At 41.1% G+C, this 26,723-nt stretch overlaps 1 protein-coding gene across 1 annotated transcript in view; it reads right to left on the reverse strand.

Moving 5' to 3' along the window:
* The window catches only part of FNDC1 (fibronectin type III domain containing 1), a 304,707-nt gene that overhangs the window by 170,381 nt on the left and 107,603 nt on the right, over positions 1–26,723 (reverse strand). The window contains exon 2 of the mRNA XM_082249137.1: positions 7,316–7,510. Coding sequence (XP_082105263.1) covers positions 7,316–7,510 — 195 coding nt within the window. The remainder of the gene's footprint in view (positions 1–7,315; positions 7,511–26,723) is intronic.

The following is a 26,723-nucleotide window of genomic DNA, read 5'->3' on the forward strand; positions in this document are numbered from 1 at the left end:
ACTGATGCCATAGCCAGAGCTTAAAAGGCACCATTAGGAAGGAGATTACTCTTGCCAGTTACATTGCAGGATGCTGGAATGCTCAGCCCGGCACCCACTGCCACTCTACAGTATATACAGCAGCTTCATCTGTTCAGTTAGCAGAGAGAAAGCCTCTCTTGCAGGGCCTTCTAATAGCAGAAGCTTGTCTATGGCAACCAGCAGGCCATAGTTTGGGGACCACTGCAATTAAGGAAAGGACACTTAAGAGTATTTATTTGGTAAAAAGTGGGAAGAAGCATATAAGGAAACACTGCAAACAACGTTCGTGCACTGCAATGCACGTCAGTCGTCAATGTGTGTTTGGGTGTAGTGCAATGGTGTGAATTGGCCCTCAGAGGTTTTGATGTATATCGGCCCTGTTATTTATTTAAACACTTGCCACATTAAATACACACAAAAGCAAATATATACATTAAGTTGCAGCAAATATGCAAACATATACACAAACTTCACATTGCACACTAACATACAAACAGTCTGCACATTACACAAACATACGTATGACTGCATGTAAGCATGTTCCTACTCCACCTCATTATGTTGTGCCTATTTTGCCTGTGTTATCTAATATACAGTAGTACTGTGTTAGTTTAAATATTCTGGCTGATTGCTGTAGGGGTCAGGTTGTGTACGACTTCTCCCTCTGCAGGTGTGTCATATTCTGTGTCTTGAGGTATAAATATCTGCAGAGGACCGACTCCTGAAAGAGAATCCTATGGGACGAGATCTGTCAAGAGCTGTGATGTGATTCTTCTTTTTCTTTGCCTCCTCTACCATGAACCCATTCTTCAGGGAATTCAAGTTTCATGGCCTTTTTGTTGCTATGGACATAATCCAATTCAGGTATGGGTAGCACTAAGTTCTCTGAGCACATTTTCCTATACGAGAATCTAGGGACAGTATACCAGTTCAGCAGCACAGTTTTATGGCTGCTCTGTTTGGTGGGAGGACAGGGGCTCTTCATGTCTCTCACCTCGTGGATCAGTCTTTAAATTGGAGCCTGCTGTGGTGCAGAATTGACCTATGGACCTGACCTGGAGAGTAACGAGAGCAAGGCCTTACAATAATAGAAGTGCGGTAGCTTCCTGTGATATGCACCTATAGGGCGAAGTGAATGCAATATATGGAGTAATACTAATGTTCAAGATATGTGTGTCTAGGGGAAAACACAAGAGACTGGTGAAGAATGGGACACGTTTTGCATTCCTTTCTGATAACGCTAATAAATTCAGAAGTTAGGGGTCAGAACTATGGTGTCCTTTGGCTCCTGGCATGTGGTGGTCAATGCCATAGGAAGTAAAGTGGGGATTTAGCACCCTCCTAGTATCTCAAGGATGGTAGGTAAATTTAGTTTTTTGGTTTGCTTTGTAATCAGAGGAGCAGTGATCTTTTGCATTGGATTACTCATGGTCTCACAGGCTAGGAGTTTAATTGTTTTCTCCAGCCTCTGGGGAAGGCTTCCAGAGCATGTGGTGGAAAATGTAAATGACTGGCTTGAATATTTACTATGCCCTGGCCAATCCCTGGGGAGGTATGCCCAGATGGTGGTTTGTGAGGTGGTAAATAGCCTGAAGCCTAGAGAAAATGGTCTTTTTCCTGCCAGGGATGGATCTGTGAATTTCTTGCACCTCTGGACTGAATGCTGGACCTCTTTATCAGGGGATTGGATCTGAGGATGTAGCTGCTCTAGGATTCCTAAGTAAAGGCCCTGACTGACTACCTAAAACTGTGTAATTAGTGAGACTTTAACTATTCTGGAGCTCTCATGGCCTCCAGCTTTGACACTTTAACTATTATGGAGCAATCTCAGGGTTCTCAGCTGTGAGAAAAACAGACTGTTCTGTAAACTACCTCATGGTTCCCAGCTGTGAGAGCTAGACTGTTCTACCTTTACTAATAGACAGTGGCGGCCGGTCTATAGGGGGCGCAGGTCCTGGCCCAATAAAAGAAAATACAATTTTTAGCCCACTAGGGGCGCCGGACTAACTGGTGGCTATGGGGGGCGTGGGGTTTTGCACCCCACGTGCTTGAAGCAGAGCCGCCGATTGGCCTTCTGGGGGTCATCGGGGCGCCCGACACTCCCCACTTTCCGGATGTCCTGGCTGTGATTGGTCCAGTCTCCATTCTTAACCAATCATAGAGGACATCCCGGGCGACGTCACGTGGGGCGGTGCGTGCGTTAGTCACGCACCGTCCCGACGTCAGAGAAGAGGGCGGCGCGCATGGAGGAAGAATCGAAGAAGACGTCCGGTCCAGGGGAGCGCATGGAGGAAGAAGTTGACTCCCAGGCAGCATGCCAGGAAGTCGGGATGGTGACGGGCGGTGCGCATGGAGGACGAGGACTCGGAGGAAGAAGACGTCCACGGCGGTGGCACCAGAGGTAAGTAAAGTCTCGGGGGGGGGGGGGGCACGCACGCACACTGGTCTCTGCATTGAAAGGGGCATGTATACTGGTCACTGTGCATTGAAGGAGGCATGTATACTGGTCACTGTGCATTGAAGGGGGCATGTATACTGGTCACTGTGCATTGAAGGAGGCATGTATACTGGTCACTGTGCATTGAAGGGGGCATGTATACTGGTCACTGTGCATTGAAGGGGGCATGTATACTGGTCACTGTGCATTGAAGGAGGCATGTATACTGGTCACTGTGCATTGAAGGAGGCATGTATACTGGTCACTGTGCATTGAAGGGGGCATGTATAATGGTCACAGTGCATTTAAGGAGGCACGTATACTGGTCACTGTGCATTGAAGGAGGCACGTATACTGGTCACTGTGCATTGAAGGGGGCATGTATACTGGTCGCTGTGCATTGAAGGGGGCATGTATACTGGTCACTGTGCATTGAAGGGGGCATGTATACTGGTCACTGTGCATTGAAGGGGGAATGTATACTGGTCACTGTGCATTGAAGGGGGCATGTATACTGGTCACTGTGAATTGAAGGGGGCATGTATGTTGGTCACTACATTGAAGGGGGCATGTATGCTGGTCACTACATTGAAGGGGGCATGTATACTGGTCACTACATTGAAGGGGGCATGTATACTGGTCACTATATTGAAGGGGGCATGTATACTGGTCACTACATTGAAGGGGGCATGTATACTGGTCACTACATTGAAGGGGGCATGTATACTGGTCACTACATTGAAAGGGCATGTATGCTGGTCACTACATTGAAGGGGGCATGTACTCTGGTCACTGCATTGAAAGGGGGCATGTACGCTGGTCACTGCATTGAAAGGGGGCCTGTACTGTGGGGTTTGTGCTAGGGGGCCTGTACTGTGGGGTTTATGCTAGGGGGCCTGTACTGTGGGGTTTATGCTAGGGGGTATGTGCTTGAGGGGTTTGTGCTTGAGGGGTTTGTGCTGGGGGGGGGTCTGTACTGTGGAGTTTGTGCCACTCTCAGTCAGTGTATCCCATAATAGGGTGTCTCTCACAGTATATCCCATAATAGGGCCCCTGCTCCCTATTATGGGATATACTAGTACTGATGGACCCCTTAATATGTGATATATTGGGAGAATTTGTTCACGCAAGCAAAATACAGGGGACAAAATGGGTGGAGTATATAAGGGGTGGGGCTTCTTAGAAATGGGAGTGGTCAAAATGGAAGGGCAGGGTCTTGCGCCCCACCATCTTAAAACTTCACCAGTCACCACTGCTAATAGAAGAATGTCCTCCGTCAGTTTTGGAGTATCCCATGCCCCTTATCCCTTTCCTTTTTTAAAATCTGCAAGCAATAAATCTAAACAAGACATCCCCCAGACTGTTTAATGGAGCCAGAGTGAATGGACTATTTGCGTAACTATTAGCCTCTGCACTCTTCACGAAGGAACTAGGTAACTATAGCGGCCCCTGCGTGGGTAGTGCTACATGGAAAATTACTTTAATGGCTTGTCCAGCCTACCCTCTAGTGGGCAAGCCCCCTGTCTCAGTAACCCTGCTCACATGAACATTACACACAATCCGCTCATTACACAAACAGGTTGTGCATTACATACAATCATACACAGAATCTGCACATTACATACAAACATACACAGAATCTGCACATTACGTACAAACATACACAGAATCTGCACATTACGTACAAACATACGCAGAATCTGCACATTACATACAAACATACGCAGAATCTGCACATTACATACAAACATGCGCAGAATCTGCAGATTACATACAAACATACACAGCATCTGCACATTACATACAAACATGCACAGAATCTGCAGATTACATACAAACATACACAGCATCTGCACATTACATACAAACATACACAGAATCTGCACATTGCACACAGTCTTCACATTACACACAAAAAAAATCACAATCTGCACATTACACATAAGCATATACACAATCTCCACATTTACACACAAGCATATGCACAGTCTACACATTAGGCACAATCTGCATATTACACACAAACATACACTTAGGCTGCACAATTCGCACAATTTTCACATTGCATACAAACATGCACATGACACATAACCTGAACATCACACTTACAATCTGAACATCACACATGATGTAGCCCTACTCCAGAGGGCTACCGCTAGCAACAACAGTACCTTCAGACATGTTTTCAAGTGTGAGCACCTTAGGCAAGAACCAGTCCAGTTTCTTTGTTTTTTGGGGGTTTTTTGGGGGTCCAAAAACTGAACTATGCACAATTAGGTAGGGACACTGAAAAATGCTACTTGGCGTTTTGTTAGCGCTCCTCTGACGCTGATTAACGCTGACTGATGCTGGTTAACGCTGACTGACGCTGGCCTCTGCAAGACCAGATACTGGAACTTCACCTCTGACTGTAGGAAAAGTCCCTTTAAGCTCCCCAAAACACTCCTTCCTGAGGTAGCTGACTTTAGAGTAAACTGTATTGCTGAACACTTCAGGGCCCTTCCTGGCGCCGCCCCCTTTTACTCCCCAACTTTAACAACTTTAACAACTTGGCACCCCCTTTCACTGTTCCCACCTGGTTAGCTGGCTCCTGGATCCTCTTTGACCCCTCCGGAATGGTCCCCTCTCTTAGGCAGACCCCTGGGCAGTTCTTGAGTTCTCACGATACTGTTTTTCCTGAAGAATTCTGCCCAGCAGCTCCACTTGGTCAGCAACTCTGGATCCCTTCTGGCTCAGCTCAACCTCCAGTCCCTAGGCCAACTGCCTGGACCACCTTCACACTTTACAGAAGGAGAGACACCTCCTCCTGGGACTGATGCTTCCGCCAAAAAACGCTCTGTCACATGCTCCCCACATATTTATTTCTAATTCCAGGGTGCATTGCGGCAGACCCCGCCCACTGGGACAGTCATAAACCCTGGTGTACTATTGGCTAGGTTTCCTCCACTACCCAACAAGATCCCTCACTGGATACAGTGGGGAGACTCCCCAGACTCAACAGATCACACCTGGAGGCATGTGACAGATGCTAACAGATCAGGCCCTCCTGATAAGCAGACAGGGCCAAAACCATACTTTTCCTAGCACCTATCTAGCAGGGTGCTACATACACAACACAAACATATATACAATCTACACATTACGCACATAGTCTGCACATTACACACAACACAGTATTACATACAGTTGCGCTCAAACGTTTGCATACCCTGTCAGAAATTGTGAAATTCTGGCATTAATATTGAAAATATGGAGGATTATGCCATAAAAAAACTTTTTTAAGGGTATTGACCATATAAAGCCATTTATTATCACATAGTTGTTTGGCTCCTTTTTAAATCATAATGATAACAGAAATCACCTAAAAGGTCCTGATCTAAAGTTTACCAACCCTGAAATGTTTGGACTGGGTACACACAAACAAGGTGGCACACACGGGTTAAAATGGTAATTAAAGGTTCTGTGACCTTTAAATTAAAATTAGTGTCTGTGTATAAATTGTCAATGAGTTTGCTTGCTCTCACATGAATGCTCTGATCAGGCTGGATTCTGAGCCCTGGAATGCAGAAAAGAACTGTCAAAAGACCTGTGTAACAAGGTAATGGAACATTATAAAGATGAAAAAGGATATAATAAGATATCCAAAGCCTTAAATTTGCCAGGAAGTACTGTTCAATCATCTATTAAGTGTAGAATTCTGGATCCTTTTGATACCAAGCCAAGGTCAGGTTGATCTAGAAAGACTGCAGCCATAAACTGCCAGAGGAATTGTTCATGATACAAGGAAAAACCCACAGGTAACCTCAGGAGAAATACAGGCTGCCCTGGAAAAAGACATTGTGGTTGTGTTTAAGGAGCACAATATGATGATACTTGAACACAAATGAACTGCATGGTCGAATTGCCATAAAGAAGCATTTACTGCGTCAATGTCACAAAAAAGGGTACTATATGTGATAGCATTAACAGGGCTCTCTTTGATCTGTTACAGCATAGTAAATCATGCTAAGCTGCTTGTTTCATGTAACAGCAGCTACATTTATGGTATAACATGAAACATGGTCACTCTCTGACACCCTCCCCTCCCCAAACTTCCCTGCCCCTCTTATCTGATTTCTTCTCTCAATTCTTTTTTTTTTTTTTTTTTTTTTAGCCTGGCTGTGTATGGCTCCACCAATACAGCCACATCACCCATTCAGAAGGAAATGTTCTGTAAATAGTAAACTCAAAGTCCCATCTCCCACTGTGCCAGAGGGATTCATAGTTCTCAATGCACACAGTGCAGTGAAGTCACCACATAACCAAATGACTGTCCAATAGTTTTCAAGAGCCTGTGCACTGCACCCAATTTCACTCATCACGGTTGCAATGCTTTGCAGACTCCAATGCAAAAAATATATACATGCACAATTTTTTATTTTTTTTTTATATGGGTGCCTTTAAAGTTTTTTTTTTGTTTTTTTACAAAAGGTGGAATATATCTCTAATCATAACTCTTAACCTAGAAAGATCCTAAATGAAAAGTTACCATTTTTCCAGTGTTTATCCAATCTTCCAATGTACCCTACAAGTCATGTTTTGGGGATTGCATGTGTTTAAAGCACTTTTGGATAAATTAGAAATATATTTATTAAATCATCTGTGCCAGATAAGGGAAATTTATAAAACATGCCATCTTGGTGTACTTGGAGTACTTGGAGTACTGGATACTGGATTTCAAAAATGTCTTCTAGCCAATTATGCAGAGTTTTTCATTCAGATGTTTATTTAATTTTTTTTTTTTAATTTACCGTTAGTGTAACTTTAAAGATTTGTTAATATATGACAATGCTCAAAATTTTATGTACTTTTCCTTACCTCTGTGTTTATTTTCTTCACTTCGAACAATGGGCTTGAGCGCAGCATGGTTAACTCTTCTTGCACTTTCTCCAAGATTAGAAACTTGGCCTCGAAATCTGCGAACAGTTCTCGTTCCAGCAAGCTGGGGAAGTGGAGACCTACCATCGGGGTGTCGGGAGTGTAGTCTAAACAATCTCCTTGAAAGTTTCTTTTCTAAAAGGAGCAAAAAGAAAAATTCATTATTTTTTTTAATCATACACTGTGTACATAATACATAGCCACTACATATATGTACTTAGAATAATGTTAGTTTTTTGTTTAAAAAAAAAAAAAGCAATATAGAAATAAAATGAATAAGACTACAGTAAATGTGAGTACAGTATATGATTTTATACACTATTACCTCTAAACAGGTTTTATTGATAGTTACCCATACAGGTTTTTTTTTTTTACTCATGCAGGTTTGTTGACCATTGTCTTTGTTTGGTGCACACATATATCAAGACTTAGTGAGTTGATTACATCCCTGTATGTTTTGCTAGATAGATTCAAGTACAATTTTGCAAAACCACCATTCATTGATCTTGTTCAATTATTTTAGCCTAATGTGTTTGATTCTCTGAGCCCACTTGCCATTCTTGGGTTAGAAAAACAAAAAATCTAAACCCAAAACCTTTTTCCTTTTTTGTTTGAGATAGAGTAGGAAATGATCCTGGATAGTTTTTTTTTGTCTTGTTTTTTTTTTTTTGGGGGGGGGGGTTCCATCTGTTTTACAACTAAAAATAGAAGGAAATTATTTTCAAACTGAAGGAAATCTCCTTTTGGGTAATTGGCTTTGGATCAAGTGTCCACATTTTCTCTATATTGTTCTAGTAAAAATTCAAAATTTGGAATAGTCCTTGTTACAGTGATCACTAGGACAAATAAAGAGGGTGAGGTTCTAACCTCTCACGAGACTTTAAAAAAAATAATAATAATAAGCCTTTAGTTCAACCTAAAACTTCACAAATGTAGTATTGAACTCTCACCCATTTTTATTTACACTGATATATTCAGAGCAACCAAATTTACTTTCCCCAGTAAAATATTTCTCCATATTTGTGCCAAAGCACTTACAGTTGGTACATTTCCAAGCCACTGACTCCAGATCACTCAGTGCCCATTTCCCGATTTTCCAGTGGAGAAGAACCCTCACTGAGTACATCAGGCAAAGTTAACATGGAAGAGGTTACAAGGGACAGCACAGTCTCAAGCTGCTGCTAAACATTTCCCTTGGTGGAGAGGGGAGCAGAGGAATGGCTTGCTGTCCTAGGCTTTGGGCCATCCTTGTTGCCACACACAAAATAAATGGGAATGAGAGAGACTTTATAATTATCAATCAGCCTCTGCAGTTTCAGGGTTATATACTTTATTGCTATGTACTATATTATTTTTTTTATTTGCTATTTTTTTTGCCCAGGAAAGTTGAGTTAGTTTTTAATTGTTGATATGGTTATATATTGCTGGCCTCTTTTGTGCCAAACACACCTGCCAAGAGATCTGGTGCTAGGCAAGAGACTATTGTCCCCAAAATGATTGGGCCTTAAAGTAGACAGCAATGTTAGGATTTTAATTGCCATATGACTAGACTGCAACCATAAAATGAATTTTTTTTACTTAAAACAAATAATAGGATACAGAAAAAAAGTAATTTAAAATGCTATTTAATAACAAAGATTCGTCCAATGGTTTTTATGGTCTAGTTAGGAAAGTTCACCATCTTAACTTCAGACTCCAAGACATTACAGTTTTGCGTCAGTTCCAAGAAGCTCTTGTACATTGCAAGTCAGCATTTTAACCTTAAGCCACAAGTTGGATCTAACAAATAATTGCTTCTGCCAATGTGAAAAATTAATGTTTTCTTTGCTACCTCAAAAGAAATGAAAATACCACATTTATAATATATTTGAAATGCTTTCAGCCCTAAGGCATTCGAAATAAATACAAAGGCATAGCTGAATGCTTTTCTTTGTCCACATTTATTCTACTAGTTCTTCATAAGCTGAGGCTAGTATGAAAACACTAAGCTACCAACCACATAGATATAATATTGTGAGGATTTGAGAGTAAGTCTGAACATGCCTTTGTCCAGTATAATCTTAACTCCAAGCTGCATTCCTTCACAGATGGTTAAATGCCATTCATATGGTTGGGTGGATAAAAACACACACTTTTTTAGTTTTAACATCTTGTGATTCAGGTGATACAGCATAAAGAATTTAGAAGTTTTTATGATATTTGCGATGGTTTTCAAAATTATCTAGGTTATTTGTTTTTTTCAGTGTCTTTTGCACAACTTTAACTAGAAGAACTATATGGGAAGCAGAATACAATATATGGAATATCTACCAATTCATGCTATGCAAGACAACACTGTTCATTCTACTCTTAGCCACTGACTACTTTACCATATAAGTGCCTTCCTGCTGTATATCGTTTTCCTGTACCCAAAACTAAGAGTTCTTTGTTTGCTCCAGGGCTGCAGTGGTGTGATCAACTGATGGATTTCGGTCACAATTTCAACTCACCTAACTATAGGTGCATCTGGTTGGAGTTTAGAGTTGCTAAGCTGTAATGAACCTGAGCCTGACTGATAGTTAGCCTTTCTTGGGTCTCTCCAGAGTTGTATAAAGTACTCGAAACCCATACTTGAGTAAAAGTACAAGTGCTCGATCAAAAAGTGACTTGAGTAGAAGTGGAAGTGCTCGATCATAAAGTGACTTGAGTAGAAGTACTAAAGTATTCAACATTTTTTGTACTTAAGTATTGCAAGTAGTTTTTTTTTTAATTTTGCTACTCAAGTACTGAAAGTAAAAGTACAAGTACTGTGTTATGTAGTTATTAAAGAAAGAAGTCAAAAGTTTGAACATTATATTGTTTTTTATTATTTCAAATGAAGCTTTTATTTATACATACAGTAGCATTTATTTTCGTATGCGGTGATAATACACATGTTTTGAGCTTCATGAAACCTGCCATCTACTGTTCTGGCAGTGGTAATTTTTATAATAGTAACGAGTAACTATGCAGCACAAAAAAAAAAATATCGGAGTAGAAGTATTGAAATCATCGAAAAAATGCAGTGAAGTAAAACTGGAAGTAGGAGAAAAAAATTCTACTCTAGGAAAGTACAGATACCGCCTTTCGGTACTTAAGTACAGTAGTGAAGTAGTTCTACTTAGTTACTATACATCTCTGGATCTCTCCTAGGCTCTGGTTATTGTTTGCTTCTGCCTGTGGCTGGAGAATGTCCCTGGCAATAGTGAGGGAGACAATAGTCAGACACAAACCACTAGGAGGTCTTTTTCTTAGATACACTGCATTGATGGGTCTGTGTGTCCTCTTTTTTCTATAAATGACTAATGTGTAAAAAATAAAAAATGAATATAGCACATATATTTATATTTTTTCGTTTCATTTTCAATGATTTTTATTGAGTTTTTCAGAATCAAACAGTAACACAATATAACAAAATATGACATACGGACAGCATCATTTTCAAAATTGTATAGCATGAGAACTTGGCAATCAATATAAGCAAAACATTGCACAGAAACTAGAAATAACCATGAATGTCATTCACATGGGCCTGAAGATTCAAGAACCAGGTATGCCCAACGAGCAGTCTGTCACTTGTCAGCTGGGCACCCCCGGAGGGCAGGGACCGCTCACCCTCCTCACCAGACCCCAATAACCTAAGGACCAGGGGCGGGGGGCGGGCTCACAGCCCAAAGTATGATGGGGCATAGCATGCCCCCCAACTGTAACATGGTTAAACATCAGAAATAAGGAAATAAAAGGGATGAGAGACAGAAAAGGAAGGTAATGGAAAAGAAAATTTTCCAGGGAAAAGTAATAGAAGAAGAACATCCCAAGAAAAGATGAGTGCGCCCCTGAACCTCCAGATCATGGCCAGTAAAACAGCTGAATTACAATGGAGCAGACAGGTAATGGATCCAGGGTTTCCATATTTTATCAAACTGGGCCCTTTTGTCCAAGAGGGTTGCCTATAAGCATTCATTAAGCATGATCCAAGTTAATTTATGTTTCACAAGATCAAATGGGATGGTCGGTAACCTCCATGATCTGGCAATCGCCAATCTGGTTGCTGTAAAAATAAATGCTATTAACCTTCTAGCTCTGCCCGGCACCCCCTCAAAGGAGTGCCTTAGCAGAGCTTGTTCAGGGGATTTGGGTAGATGAACTTGTGTGGGTATATAAAATTATAAATCCAGATCCAAAAACGTTTCACCTTTGGGCATGTCCACCACGTGTGGAGAACTGTGCCCTGCATGCCATATCCCCTAATATTTATATTTTTCTATAGTTTCATGCGTTGTTGATTATTAAATTTATCAGGACTCAAGCACATGCTACACCAGTTTCTTTGTTTTAAAATCTTCCTGTTTAGTTTGTTTTAATATTTAATATTTAGTATTTGTGTCTATGTGATGTTTCTTAAATAGATTGGTTAGTGTGTGTCACACCGATGGGATTGGTCTTTGCTATGATGTTAGAAGATAGCTGAAGGGCTAAAGTTACTAATCAGTCATTCACTGTGTTCACCTGTTATTTGTACTATTTAAACAACACGTGCAGAGTTGTATTGTCAGTTATGATTAAGCGATTTTAAATCGTAAAACGCGTCAACTGTTTTTGGCTCATCTGTTCATGTTATGTTCGATTTATACAAGCAATAAAGAGATACATTTTATCCTTCACTATCTGGAGTGAGGTCAAATCTGCTTGCTTACTGAGGGAGACAATAGCCAGAGGCCAACCACCAGGAGGTCTATTTCCAGTGGTACATGCTAGGAGAAAGTATAAATAATTAGCAGTGACCTTGGGAATTCAGTCTTCCCCAAGGGAGGGACACAGCTGTATGTCTGGTCCTTATCCTATTTGCCTCTGGGGATCGGGATGGGGGGGGGGGGTGCTACAGCGCTATGACTGGTAAAAGTGTTCCAGTTCTCGTCTCTTTAAAGTATATAATATACAGCACAGCATATAGAGCTGGGAAATCCACAGTAGAAAAAGTACATCAGAGCATACAGATTACAGCAGTGTGTTAAACATTTTAAGGGTGGAGCAACAAGCTGTGATACTTACCTTTTTTCTTGCTCTGGCAGGCTTCTACCACACTGTGCAACCAGTCCACCAAAGCCTCTTCTCTGCAATGGTCCAGCCAGCGATTGCACGCTGATGTCATCATATACAATGCAAGACTAATATTAATACTTTGAAAGAGGACTAAGGAAAAAACAGTGCAGATGCACATACAATGAAGATCTGTAGTACAATATACAGTATACTGTATTTTTCTTTCCATATTGCAAGCTACAATTCAACCTTAAGTACTTTTGTTTCGATTGCTTAAGATTTTTTTACATTTGAAAACAGGCAATAAGAACAATTATTTCCAGAAAAAAAAAAAACTTTGTATAATACTGCTCATATGAAAGAGGTTGCATGACTTACAGTATTTATTACTGGTGTAGTATGACTGGCATATTTAAATGACCTGTCTCTACCTGCAACTGGCAAATGTAATGTAGTTCCCCCCCCCCCCCTCATAAATTCATTGAATCTTCTGATTTATATGGACCATCTGTAATCTTTTGGCGTACAAGTTTGAGCTCTGACACTTTCTGTAGATTCATATTCTGCACATTGTATTTTCTCAACAAAGTTTAATGCTGAAAGCTACACAATCCATGTGTTTTCTATCATTCAGCTTGAGCCTCTCACAAATCCTGCAGTTCAGATACATCTAATGTTAATAAAAATGCATTCCAGTATCACATACACTGTAATAAAATGCATATTGAAGTCAATAAAATGCCTTGTTGTAACTGGAAACGCCAAAATATGCACAGAATATTTCATGTGCATAATGTGGTTTTCCTTTAGGAAATGGAATATGTGATCTTTCCGAATATTTTTTTGTATGCGAACTACTGCAGAACTTCCAAAAAAAACAAACAAAAAAGGATCATGTCAGGTAAAAACAACCTTTGGATTAAAGGTTCCTGAAATAGAGTTTTTACAACACAAAGCACTTTTACTTTATTTTCTCCCAAAAGCTGATCTTTCTCCACCCTTCCAGCCTTGACTTGGCAGCCTGTCAACCTTCTAATGCAGGGGTCTCCAAACTTTCTAAGCAGAGCACCAATTTACTGTCATTCAAGCTGTAGGAGGGCCGGACTGTGGCTAGTGAGCATAGAAAATGCCCCTGCATCAATTCCTTAACATTGGTTTTAATCAGAGAAATAGTGCCCAATTAAGGGTGTCAGTAGAGGGACTAGCACCACATCCAGGGCTGCTAATAGGGGGGTCCACTGGTCCTCTTGTAGGGGGCCCAAGCACATGGGGGGCCAACACAGGGAGGTGGATTAGTGATGAAGCTGAAAGCTAATCTCTCCCCCTCTCCCTGCTGCCAGGTTTTATCTGCTGAGAAAGAGACAGTTGTCCCTCACTAAACCCCCTCCCTGTGTGGGCCCCCCTCCACAGCACTAGCTCTAATGTTAGCTCTGCTCCAGAGTTTGTTATCTCTGTAACTTTGTTTCTCTCCCTGCAGTTATTCCTATACTCCTTATCCAAGCCTGTAAATTCTTTTAATTTCTCTCCCCCTTTGCTCTATCTTCCTGACACAGTCACAGCTGATCAGCTGCATTCCCATGGGGTGAAGAATTTACTGTTACACAGGTTCCATAGCTGCCTGTTATCTTGTCCCTGTTGTAGTTTATTGTGCTTTATGTAGCTGGGCTTCCCACTCCTCTTCCCCAGACTGCTTCCTGATCTATGCAACTTTGCTTCTTCTCCTCTTCACTGTCATTTCCCTCTGCATCCATGTATCAACTCCTTCTATTTACCTATTTACTAACTGATCTGGCTCCATTTTTTATTTTGTATCTACAGGTAAGCCTATAATAGGGCTTACTTGTAGGTACAGTGAAAATCTCCTAAACGTAGCAGCCGGTGATTCCACCAGCGCTTGTGCACTGCGCTCTCAAAGGATGACATACCATCCATTGAGAGAGCTGTGCTGTGACCATGACACCCACGCGCGCATGCGTGTGAGTTACATCATTGCAGTTTGACCAAATGACTGGAGCCCAAGAACCTAGAGAGAAGACCAGATGAAGATGGAATCCCTCTTAGTAGTGACAGCACATAGCTGGAGAGATCTGTTTTTTAGGTTAGAAAAATATAATTAGGGGCTCATTCACACAGGTACTCTGGTTGCATGAAGGAGGGGTTTGGGCTGGGGCCACCTGTCATTCTATGGGGACGCAGCGCATTGCAGATGAGTTTATGTAAAAACACAGCCGCGGGACCTCTTCGGACAGGTGTGCAGGTGAGCGGTCCCCAAATGCACACTGTCTGTGTTCGGGCTGTACACCTGCATCCTTATGTCTGTCAAATTAAGACCTGCAGCTGTGTTCGTACAGCTCCAGGTGGCTCAAGCCACATAAAAGAACCACTGATTCACAGACCACAGCACCCATGAGCCCCAAGACCTCATTCACACACAGAGATTTAATTATCAACTCACTTTCATCTTTTAGATTTAGCAGGAATTCCGTGAGTTATGTTGTATTTGTGCCTGCTAGTAATGATGTTATTGTATTTCTAACAAAATATAGCTTAAATATTTTCTTGGGGGGGTTTCAGGTAGTTTGTACAGGGCCCCGCAATTTCTATAAGCAGCCCTGACCACATCATTGGTGTCAGTTGGTGGAATAGTGCCCCAAGGGCCAGATAAAGGCAAGCAAAGGTCCACATCTAACCCCAGGCTGCAGTTTGGAGGCAACTGTTCTAATGTAAACACAGAGCAGGTGCGCAGGAAGTGGGAAAGAGCAGAACACTGGTTATTTTGTGAATTTTGAGGATGAATCACTCAGCAGTGCCTGTAGCTACTGAGGTCAGTAAGAAAGTATTGTAAAGCTTATTTATATTTTAAATATTTCAATGACCATCACTCACCCATGGTTATCTTTTAAGGTATGTGTATAACAAAATTATGTTACACTAAAAAAACTGAGCATTGAGCACCAGTTCTGTTTATCATGATGAAAGGTGCATGCACTAAACAAAGAAGCAGCTCTAGCACATGCTGTGCTAATAGTTTGAATGATGAAGCAAGCACAATGGCTTAGTAGAAATCCACTTGGCTTGTTTACTTTTTATTGTTTTCTTTACAGTGACATTCAGTAATGTCATTGGGTGCTTTGTATTATACTGTAGTGCCCCTTAAGCGTATGCAAAATAGCTAACAGATGTAAAATAGCTTCAAAATAAAATAAAATATGATAAAATCCAGTTTTCATTCTAGACATGCCAGCATCAGGCATATGCTTGGATACTAGATCACGTACAGTACTTATTAGCAAACTACATTTGTGAATTAGTTGTATGCACATTGTCGCTGTCCTTTGTACAATATTATTTATACAATATGCATTATTCTTTAGTAAGTTAGCACAGAAAAAGCCCCCAACTATAAATACATCATACATTTATATTTATGGTGGCCTCAGTGCTTTTTCTAATTATTCACCAAGATCATTATACTGTAGATTGTTGATAACTGCATGCAAAATGTTTTGGCAGGATACTGCTTCCTATCCAATTTCATCCAGAAAGAAAAAAGGAAAATATGATGTTGTTAATTATTGTGTTAAATTTAGCATTTTAATAGCATGTCTGACTATAAAGTAGGTAATAATTTCATTTTTATGCCATAACATTCAGTACAGGACAAAGTAAAATGTTTCTATAACATTTTAGAGAAATATAATATTCTTAGAATCCTCTGACTCATTTGTTTCTATTCTATTTAAAGAAACAGTGTCATTGTGCATTTATGTTTATTACCTGTAAAAGCCTCCCTTGTCCCAGAGCCCTGACACTGCTGTTGTGTGCGGTCATCTTTAATGTGATGTAGGCCGCCACCAGCAAGTGGTGATAATGGAATGCAATGGTAATTTCCTTCTCTTTTTTCCCTGTAGCTACTTAAAGTATGTGGGGAGGGGCAGAGGAGCTTGGCCAGCACAGACAGCAATTAGACACTCCAAGAAGAAGAGAGGACTATGATATGCAAGGAGTAAGGGGGCTGTGGTAGTTTTATGAGCAAATGTCAAAGCATATTGAAAGTGAATTAAAAATGATTTAAAGTTTAGCTTCACTTTTGTTAAAACAAAACAATCCCCGTGAGTGAACAATGTACATTGCAAGGATTGTAACAAAAGTTGTTGCAGATTTCTACAGTTTTCTGCTCTAAAGAAATAGCTATTTATTTCACTATGTCCTTTCCAAACTGATTGCTGAATGGGAGGGTCTGTGTTCAATATTACCACCTGATGCACTAATGAGGAAAGCTGCAGTGTCTACATCCCTGTAGAAATTAGGCCCAGTTCACACTGGTGTGACATGCATTCAGACTTTGAGAGCACATGTCGCATGACAAGTCGCATCCCAAATAAGCGCAATGGAACTGTTCTAATAGGAGCAAATTGAGTTAGAAAAAGGATCCTGCGCTACTTTTGGTGTGACAGGAAAACAAGCAAAGAACAATTCGGACTGTACAGGCCACACAAGGAGTATTCAGTTTCTAATAAATTCATAAATGTCGCTATATTTACTCTCCTGTGCTGTGCGATAAGTCTCAATGTGGTGTCAAACTCCTATGTTGACATATTACTGCATGATGTGGATAATATGCTCCTCTCTGCCCTCAAAAGACTGGGGACGTCCGATATGACTGTAAGTGTAGAAAAGGCGCGTGGGCCTAGCGCATTATCCTCAAAACATGTTTTATTAAATGGTATAAAACGGAGGTGAATGTACTCACAAACCAATGCTTGCATCATAGCTTAGACATAACACCATCTGCTTAAGCCCATATACGTAAATTCACAATGCTTGCAGACACATCGACTAACGTGTTTCGAGGTAACCCTTTTCTTCAGAGGCTGATAAGAGAAGGACACCCCCTGGACTGACTGCCTCTGCGGGTGTCAGAAGTGCTCTAGGCAGTCAGTCCAGGGGGTTTCCTTCTCTTAGGCTCTGGAGAAGAGGGTAACCTCAAAACCCATTAGACGATATGTCTACGAGCATTGTCAATTTACGTATATGGACTTAAGCAGATGATGTTATGTCTAAGCTATGATGCAAGCATTGGTTTGTGAGTACATTCGCCTCCGTTTTATACCATTTAATAAAACATGTTTTGAGAATAATGTGCTAGGCTCATGCGCCTTCTTTGTTTCCTATACTTACAGTTCTAATAAATAATACAATTTAATAATAACAAAGTTTAAAATAAGTTAATCCAATTTACATAATATTTGTTAAAAACAATGCTAATGCTGATAGAGTTCACTGTGTATATTCAAACATCAAAAGATAATGCTGGTAAAGTAAATCCTTTATATGCCAAAGCGTTTCCTTAGACTTTGCTTTATCATGGCCTATGAAGACATTACAGTACTCATCTAAGAAAGGACAATAACATTTTATATAGTATTCATATATGCCAATATTCAATACATTTATGCATTCACTACGTGGGACCCACCTCAGGCACAAGGAGACACCAGCACCATCACTTCCTGTGCAGGTGCTGGAGCTTAAAGGAACCCCACCAACCACACTTCAAATTGGATCACCAATTATTAGATTGGATATATATTTTCATCGCCCAATCAAGATGTGCTTCAAGCGGACATAGTTTATTCTACTTACCCTTATTCCCAGTTTACATTTTGTCTATGTGATTTGGATGGGAATCTAGACCTAGTTGGTGTCTATCAAACCAGTTGGACCTACAATACATTATTATTATGAACATAGATGAATGTACATCTATGTTTGTACCCTACAACACATTGTAAATTATCTGTCTATCCAACACAACAGACAGCTTCCAGTTTAAATTCCCAATACAAAAGGAAAATAACTTACTAAAAACTACTCCAGGTGTCATCAATCCCTGGCTTAAACATAGGCATCCACATATAACCCCAGATAGAAAAGAGGGGGGGAGAAAAGGGGCTATTCTATTTTTGCCCTAATTTTAAACACATGTAAAAAAGATCCATAGATATACCCAGCATGTAATACACATTACTTCAGTCACTACAGGTGTCCATCTATGAAAAAAAATTTTGAGAACACATAGTGTTCAAGAAAAATGTGGGACTTTGCATGAGGTGTAACCAGAATAGACATAATGATAACACTATCACATATACATCTGCTGGTAAGCATAAAGAAGCATAGGATTGGTCATTATGTGTTTATTAAGCTGTACATGGCAGATAATATTAGGTACAATGGATACGAGACAAATAAGAGGGGACATACACAAGGTACATATTTATAAATAACATACTAAGACCATAACAAATGTTTGAAAATGATAACAGGATAAACCAAAACTTATGGAGTAGCAATGAATGTTGATGTTGGGATGCATGTTGAGTATGGTGAAAAAATTGGAATGGCCTCCATGGCTCGACGCGTTTCGTGAATTATTTTCACTTCCTCAGGAGCAGGCACATTTCTAATTTCTAAAAAATATAATATATATGTAAGGTAGAACCAATCATGCATCCAAAGCAAGTATTTGGGAACGACTAAAGTATAAATAGCTTACAGTGGAATGGTGGTTGTCAATGAGATGGATGATCTCCCAGAGAAACGTCCCCATTGGGAACTGAGGGGGCGCTGTCTCCGCACAAAGCCACACCGCATGTCCAGTAAAGTGATGTGAATGGCCCAGGGTAGGTCTTGGGCTGGATAATAGGTAACAATCTGATAAAAGGGTACCAAAGGAATATATATTAGAAATGGGACCATAAATATAAATTTAGAGTCATTGAGCCCAAGACCGAAGTGAGCAAGGAAATATCTGTGTGGAAGTTGGGACCAGAAGGCACCAATAGGTAAAAAAAGTGAAAGGTAATCAGTGAAAAGGATAAAATAACCATAGATAGGTGCATAAGTTATGATATCAAAAGTGATGCTAGAACAAAAATGGATGAAAGAGACACCTGGTGCATAAAGGTAAAAAAAGTAAAACCCCATTAACAAAATAGTGAGCCAAAGTAGAGATTAAAGTGCCAAAAGTGATGATAAAACAAAAATAAAGGGAAAAGGCATCAGGTGCAAAGAAAATGAAACCCCAGTGGCAGAGATAGTGCACCTAAGTTATGAAACAGGAGACAAAAGGTAGACCTGCATTGTGGCATCGGCAGGGATGGCTCCCAGCGTCACGAACTGTTCAACGAGAGGACAGCCACCGGGCAGACTGAGCTGGCCGGTTGGCGTCCCAGTAATGAACAGTGATGGAAATCACGTGCAGGGACGCCGACGCCAGAAAATGACGACGTGCTCCGGACGGAAAATCGTGGCGCCGATTCGCCGTAGCCACACCTACATCCCTCACACCAGTCCCGCCTACCAGGCCGGGGCGGGGGAGGGGGAGCAGAAGCGGCCAGGGAGAATCGCAGTTCCCATAAAGGAACGGTCTGGGGATAGCAACCAGCCCCGATAACAACAACCAACCATCGATTGAATGAGGAAGTAAAATACAAGGGTGACCACCTGGGGGTCATCCCAATATTAAAAAATAAGAAATATAACTAGCAATTGTTATAGTTATATTATATTATATTCTGCTCCCCCTCCCCCGCCCCGGCCTGGTAGGCGGGACTGGTGTGAGGGATGTAGGTGTGGCTACGGCGAATCGGCGCCACGATTTTCCGTCCGGAGCACGTTGTCATTTTCTGGCGTCGGCGTCCCTGCACGTGATTTCCATCACTGTTCATTACTGGGACGCCAACCGGCCAGCTCAGTCTGCCCGGTGGCTGTCCTCTCGTTGAACAGTTCGTGACGCTGGGAGCCATCCCTGCCGATGCCACAATGCAGGTCTACCTTTTGTCTCCTGTTTCATAACTTAGGTGCACTATCTCTGCCACTGGGGTTTCATTTTCTTTGCACCTGATGCCTTTTCCCTTTATTTTTGTTTTATCATCACTTTTGGCACTTTAATCTCTACTTTGGCTCACTATTTTGTTAATGGGGTTTTACTTTTTTTACCTTTATGCACCAGGTGTCTCTTTCATCCATTTTTGTTCTAGCATCACTTTTGATATCATAACTTATGCACCTATCTATGGTTATTTTATCCTTTTCACTGATTACCTTTCACTTTTTTTACCTATTGGTGCCTTCTGGTCCCAACTTCCACACAGATATTTCCTTGCTCACTTCGGTCTTGGGCTCAATGACTCTAAATTTATATTTATGGTCCCATTTCTAATATATATTCCTTTGGTACCCTTTTATCAGATTGTTACCTATTATCCAGCCCAAGACCTACCCTGGGCCATTCACATCACTTTACTGGACATGCGGTGTGGCTTTGTGCGGAGACAGCGCCCCCTCAGTTCCCAATGGGGACGTTTCTCTGGGAGATCATCCATCTCATTGACAACCACCATTCCACTGTAAGCTATTTATACTTTAGTCGTTCCCAAATACTTGCTTTGGATGCATGATTGGTTCTACCTTACATATATATTATATTTTTTAGAAATTAGAAATGTGCCTGCTCCTGAGGAAGTGAAAATAATTCACGAAACGCGTCGAGCCATGGAGGCCATTCCAATTTTTTCACCATACTCAACATGCATCCCAACATCAACATTCATTGCTACTCCATAAGTTTTGGTTTATCCTGTTATCATTTTCAAACATTTGTTATGGTCTTAGTATGTTATTTATAAATATGTACCTTGTGTATGTCCCCTCTTATTTGTCTCGTATCCATTGTACCTAATATTATCTGCCATGTACAGCTTAATAAACACATAATGACCAATCCTATGCTTCTTTATGCTTACCAGCAGATGTATATGTGATAGTGTTATCATTATGTCTATTCTGGTTACACCTCATGCAAAGTCCCACATTTTTCTTGAACACTATGTGTTCTCAAAATTTTTTTTCATATACATAGGGATGGAGACTCAATGGCACGAGTTTCATATAAAGTCCCAAATTCCCCTTTCTTTCCCTTTAATCCACATCCCCTTTCCTCCCCTTTTTCCCCATGTCCTTCTTATTATATTAAGGTGTCCATCTATAATGGCAAGTAAATACCAAGAATATTATAGAACCTACCGCACTGTCAGATGGTCTCAGTGTCCAGGAAGTTGGGTGGTCTGGCAGCATGTGTCCTTCTGCCGGCCCATAAATGCTCCCACCACCTGGCATCATCCCACCCATGGCCCGTAGGGTAGGCGCACACCAATTACATCAATGGCCTTATCCCCATCAGCCAAAATTGAGGCCACTGGGAATGGGGGCAAGAGCCTGAGCATGCGTACTGTTGTGTTGGATAGATAGACAGATAATTTACTATGTGTTGTAGGGTAGGAACATGGATGTGCATTCATCTATGTTCACAATGTATTGCAGGTCCAACTATTTCTTGTTGGATAGACACAAACTAGGTCTTGATTCCAATCCTATATCACATGGATGAAATGTAAACTGGGAAACAACAGTAAGTTCACATGAGGTATGATACCATTCCATTGGCTTACTAGTTGAACATATTGCCATAATGATATACATTATATCCCCATATAGAAGTTTGTGTTGGTCTATCACATAAAATCCCATTAAAATACATTTACATTTTTGGTTGTAACATGACAACATGTGGAACATTTGAAGGGGTTTGAATACTTTTTCAAGGCACTGTATACTGGGGGACAGACCTGGCTGCTTATATGGTTCACAGACTCTGCCTCCTGCTTTGCAGTTTTACATAGTGGTTGTACTTTACTGCTCCTTCTCAAAATTCAAGTCAATGAGTCAATCAATGCTTTGACAATAGCACACCTAACATTTGAATTAAAATGAGAAGTCCATTAGAAATAAAATAACTAAACCATTTTTTTGCTGAAAAATTCAACATTATTCCAAAGATTATCACTGCAGTATTACTTTCTGCCACTAGATGTCATCAGTCTGATGGTCAACACTATTCTATCTGATTCTTCTGAATCAGGTCATCTTGGATCTACCCCAACCTCTGATTGGACAGTGATGACTGCATCTCTCTGTCCAGGGATCAGAGGAAGCTGAGGAGTAGAAAATAGTAGTAGCCACCTCATTCATTCATTCACAGAGTTCAAGAATGCCATATATTGCTTGCTCTAGATCATCTGGAATTTGGGAATAGGTTTAGAAGTTTACTATGTAGCTTTGTCAGTTTAGATGTGCTAAATATTGTAAGACTGATACACTCTATTAATATCAAATATTAGTAGTCACACTTGCTATCGAAGCACTTGTGCATGCTTGCTCCCGAGCCCTTCTCTGTATGTCTATGAGACACACAGAGCAGGGCTCACGCTCCTCTTCCAGCTCCCTTTGATTCCAGATAGAGATGGGCCAAACGACCCCCCCGTTCGGTTCATGCCAGAACTCACCAATATCGCAAAAGTTCGAAGCCAAATAAAAACAAACCATGTTCCCTGCAAGCTTTCTTTATTTGATAAACAACAGCTTGGGGAGCCAGTCTGTATGATGAGGCCAAAATTGAGTGCACTTGGAACAAGATTAGAGACTTTTTGGATAAATTCTGGTTATGATATTCACCTGTGAAACAGGTGCAAAAAAATTAGTCCTTGGGTGTTAATTGTGCACATGAAACCAATACCAAAAAAAAATCTTCACTATAAAATCAACACCCACAAAAATAGGCAGCATAGACAGTCTTGCACAGATTCCACATCCCAAAAACACTTCACTGGCAACATCAGCATCAGGGGCTTGATAGCTGGTACTAATCCAGGAATGATTAATTTTAATAAATGTTAGCCGGTCATTGGAGTCTGTGGACAGACACTCTCTTTTATCTGTCACAAAACCTCCAATAGCATTGAATGCCCCTTCAGAAAGCACGTTGTTTGCAGGGCAGCCAAGCAGCTCATTTGCATACTGGGCAAGTTCTGGCCAGTGGTCTATTCTCATGACCCAGTAACTCAGTGGATTGTTAAAAAATAAGAGCTGAAATAATCTCTGCTCTGGTGTGGCTCCTGTCCCCTAGACAGGGCAGCTGAAGCACTGCATGACATCTTTCAGCCTGACTCGTTAAATAGCCCATTGAATGCTTGTGGGGTACTGGTGGTTCATAAGACAATTCAGCAGAGGAGGGCATGAAGGAAGTCAAGGGGGTGGAGCTGACAAATCTCGCATCATCACCACCAGCTGTATGGAGACATGGCGGAAAAACAAGCTGCAGCACTGAGCCCTGTCCGGCATCCTTCCGAGTTTCATGCAGAGTTACCCAGTGTGCTTTGAATGAACAGCTCCTCAATGCCATGTGATGGAATAAGGTGGCTGTTCTCTACTCTTCCACAGTGGCTGCCTCATTGGGGTTGTGCTCTACCCTCACTTTCTTCCTCTGCTCTATCTGGCACTCAAGCCCCATTAGTGATGACATCATCATCATCCCCTCCATCCTCATCATCACTGGAGCCAGCTTGGAATTATGCTGCTGCTGGGGAAACATAACTCCCCATTTTTCTGCTTATCAGTGTTCTTCCCTCTCTGTAGACTCATGTTCCTACCTTCCTCAACCTCAGAGTTAGAACCAACATCAGAATCAAGTATTGCCTTGCAACGTCAAGGTGCTAGTGGCTGACGCTGTGTTCAAATAACTCAGCTGACTCCTCCATGCATGATGCTGGGGATATGGCAGGAGTAGCTGTGGACAAGGAGGCAGAATAAGCCACTCTGGCAGCTGCAGTGGACTCACACTAGTCTCTGCTTGGGTGATAGAGGATGAGGATGGTTTAGTAAGCCAGGCCATCACCTCCTCTGCATGCTGTGGCTGGATAGCACAGCCAACACCATTAAACAGAGGAAATGGTACCCTGCCTGTGGATAGACCACGTTCCCCTTTGTCTGTGGACACAGATGCTGCTGGCCCCCTCACGGAACAATGGAAACGTTTGCCTCTCCTTGTTTGCCTCCCAGACATAATGGGGGGCTTATCACCGAAATGTAATAGAAAAGGGGAAATATGTACTAGGATGCACTTTAATCAATGGAAAGTGGTGTTTGGTGAACTTTAGCGAACTTTAGAGTACTCACTACACAGACACACTTCACTGACACACTACAATATATGGCAGTAAAACTGCACTGACGCACCTCAATACACTTCAATATACTGACGTAAAAGTGCACTAATGCACCTCAATATACTGAATTAAAAGTGCAATAACACAATTCAATATACTGCCCTAAAAGTGCACTAAAGCTTTTCAATATGCTGCAGTAAAAGTGCACTAACGCACTTTATTACACTGCCATAAAAGTGCACTAACGCACTTCAATATACTGCAGTAAATGTGCACTAACACACATCAATATACTGCAGTAAACGTGCACTACTAACAAAGCTTAATATACTGCAGTAAACATGCACTAATGCACTTAAATATACTGCAGTGAACATGCACTAACGCACTTCAATATATTGCAGTAAACGTGCACTGACGCACCTCAATAAACTGACACTAAAGTAAAAATGAACAATTGCACTACACTCACACTGCACTATCACTATATCTTTTTCAATTTTCAAGTTGAATCAACCATTTTCAACAAGTTTTGATTGCAAAAAATAGTTAAATCCAATGCTCTAACACTTCCCACTTAACTACAAAAGTATGTTTTTCTGCAGTATCTGTTCATTTCCTTTTCCTGGTACAACCAGGGACCAAAATCCCCAATAAGGAAATTGAGAGTACAGACAATTTAACCTGGCATTCCATTTTATTTTTAGGTTTTTGGGTAAACTTTTACTTCAATATGTAAATACAAGGAATGTCAATTGTGTGCATTGTGATGATAATATTCTAACTCTGACCTATTCACAAAGGTATCTTGTTCCTCCACTGATATTCAAATCACACTTCCAAAAATCGCAGTGCCTGCAGAGTGAATGGAGGCAGTAGTATTATGCATAACACTTTAGGTGAATGAAATATAAAAACAGGCTTTAAGATAATCTATTATACTTACCTAAACCCGATCTCGATCCAGTGATCTGCACGAGAGCAGAGGCTCTCTCTGCTCTCTCCCCCCTTATTGGCTCAGAGACAGCAGTAGAAGCCGTTGGCTCCTGCTGCTGTCAATTAGAGCCAATGACAACGGAGCAAGACACAGGGACAAGTACCATTGTATGTGTCAATAGACGCAGACAGCGAGGTTTAGGAGCGAGCTTGCACGAGTTCCCCAATAGCAAGCATCAGCGGAGGACCCGAGAAGAGGAGGATCGAGGTTGTTCTGTACAAAACCATTGCACAGAGCAGGTAAGTATAACATGTTTGTTATTTTAAAGAAAATAAAATAGATTTAGAATCACTTTAGGAACTATATTTAATGTTATGCCAACCAATGCATATTTTTTCTTTCATTTTGGCACATACGCGGTAAAAACTATTTTTATTTAATTAAATGCAACTATAGTTCACATTGACAAGTATTATGGATTAAAGCCAAGCTAAATGCTTATATAATACCTGCTAGTTTTTCTGCAGAAGGAGTCAGCTCTTTTAAAGTGAACCTATCAGTTATAAACATCTGGTAAGAATGGGTAAGGCTAGAGTGAGGATTCAGGGAGTTAAGTGTAAGGTCTAGTTTTAGGGTCAAGTTTAAATTGCATGAGACACCACAAAATATGGTGAACATATGTAGGCATCCAATGCTCTACCTTCATATGTATACTACAATTAAAGTGGTTGTAGAGGCACAAGATGTTTTTTTTTTTTTCCCAAAACATTTTATTGAAATAAAAGGAGAATGAAATAACAATTGAACAGCAGTTTGAATGGTACAAAGCGTTACAGAAATATCAACAGTAACATCCAGAATACAATATAAGGGTGGCACAAGATGTTTAACCTTCATGTATTCTATACATGAAAGTAAAAAAACCTTCTATGTGCAGCAGCCCCCTAATACTTACCCAAGCCCCCTCTCAAACCAGCGATGTCCACGAGAGCCTTGCCTCTCTGGGGACACGCACTCCTGATTGGCTATTGGCATCAGCGGGAGTCATTGGCTCTCGCTGCTGTCAATCACAGCCAGTAAACCAATAAAGAAACTGAGGGGGCGGGGTCGAACCACGGCTCCGTGTGTAGATGGACACACAGAGCAGCGGCTCAGCTCGGGTGCCCCATAATAAGCTACTTGCTGTGGGGGCACCTGGCAGAAGGGAGGAGCCAGGAGCACCAGCGTGGGACCCCTGAGAAGATGAGGATCAGGGCCACTCTGTGCAAAACCAACTGCACAG

The sequence above is a fragment of the Pelophylax lessonae genome (assembly GCF_965119305.1).
Source record: "Pelophylax lessonae genome assembly, chromosome: 3".
Taxonomy (NCBI): domain Eukaryota; kingdom Metazoa; phylum Chordata; class Amphibia; order Anura; family Ranidae; genus Pelophylax; species Pelophylax lessonae.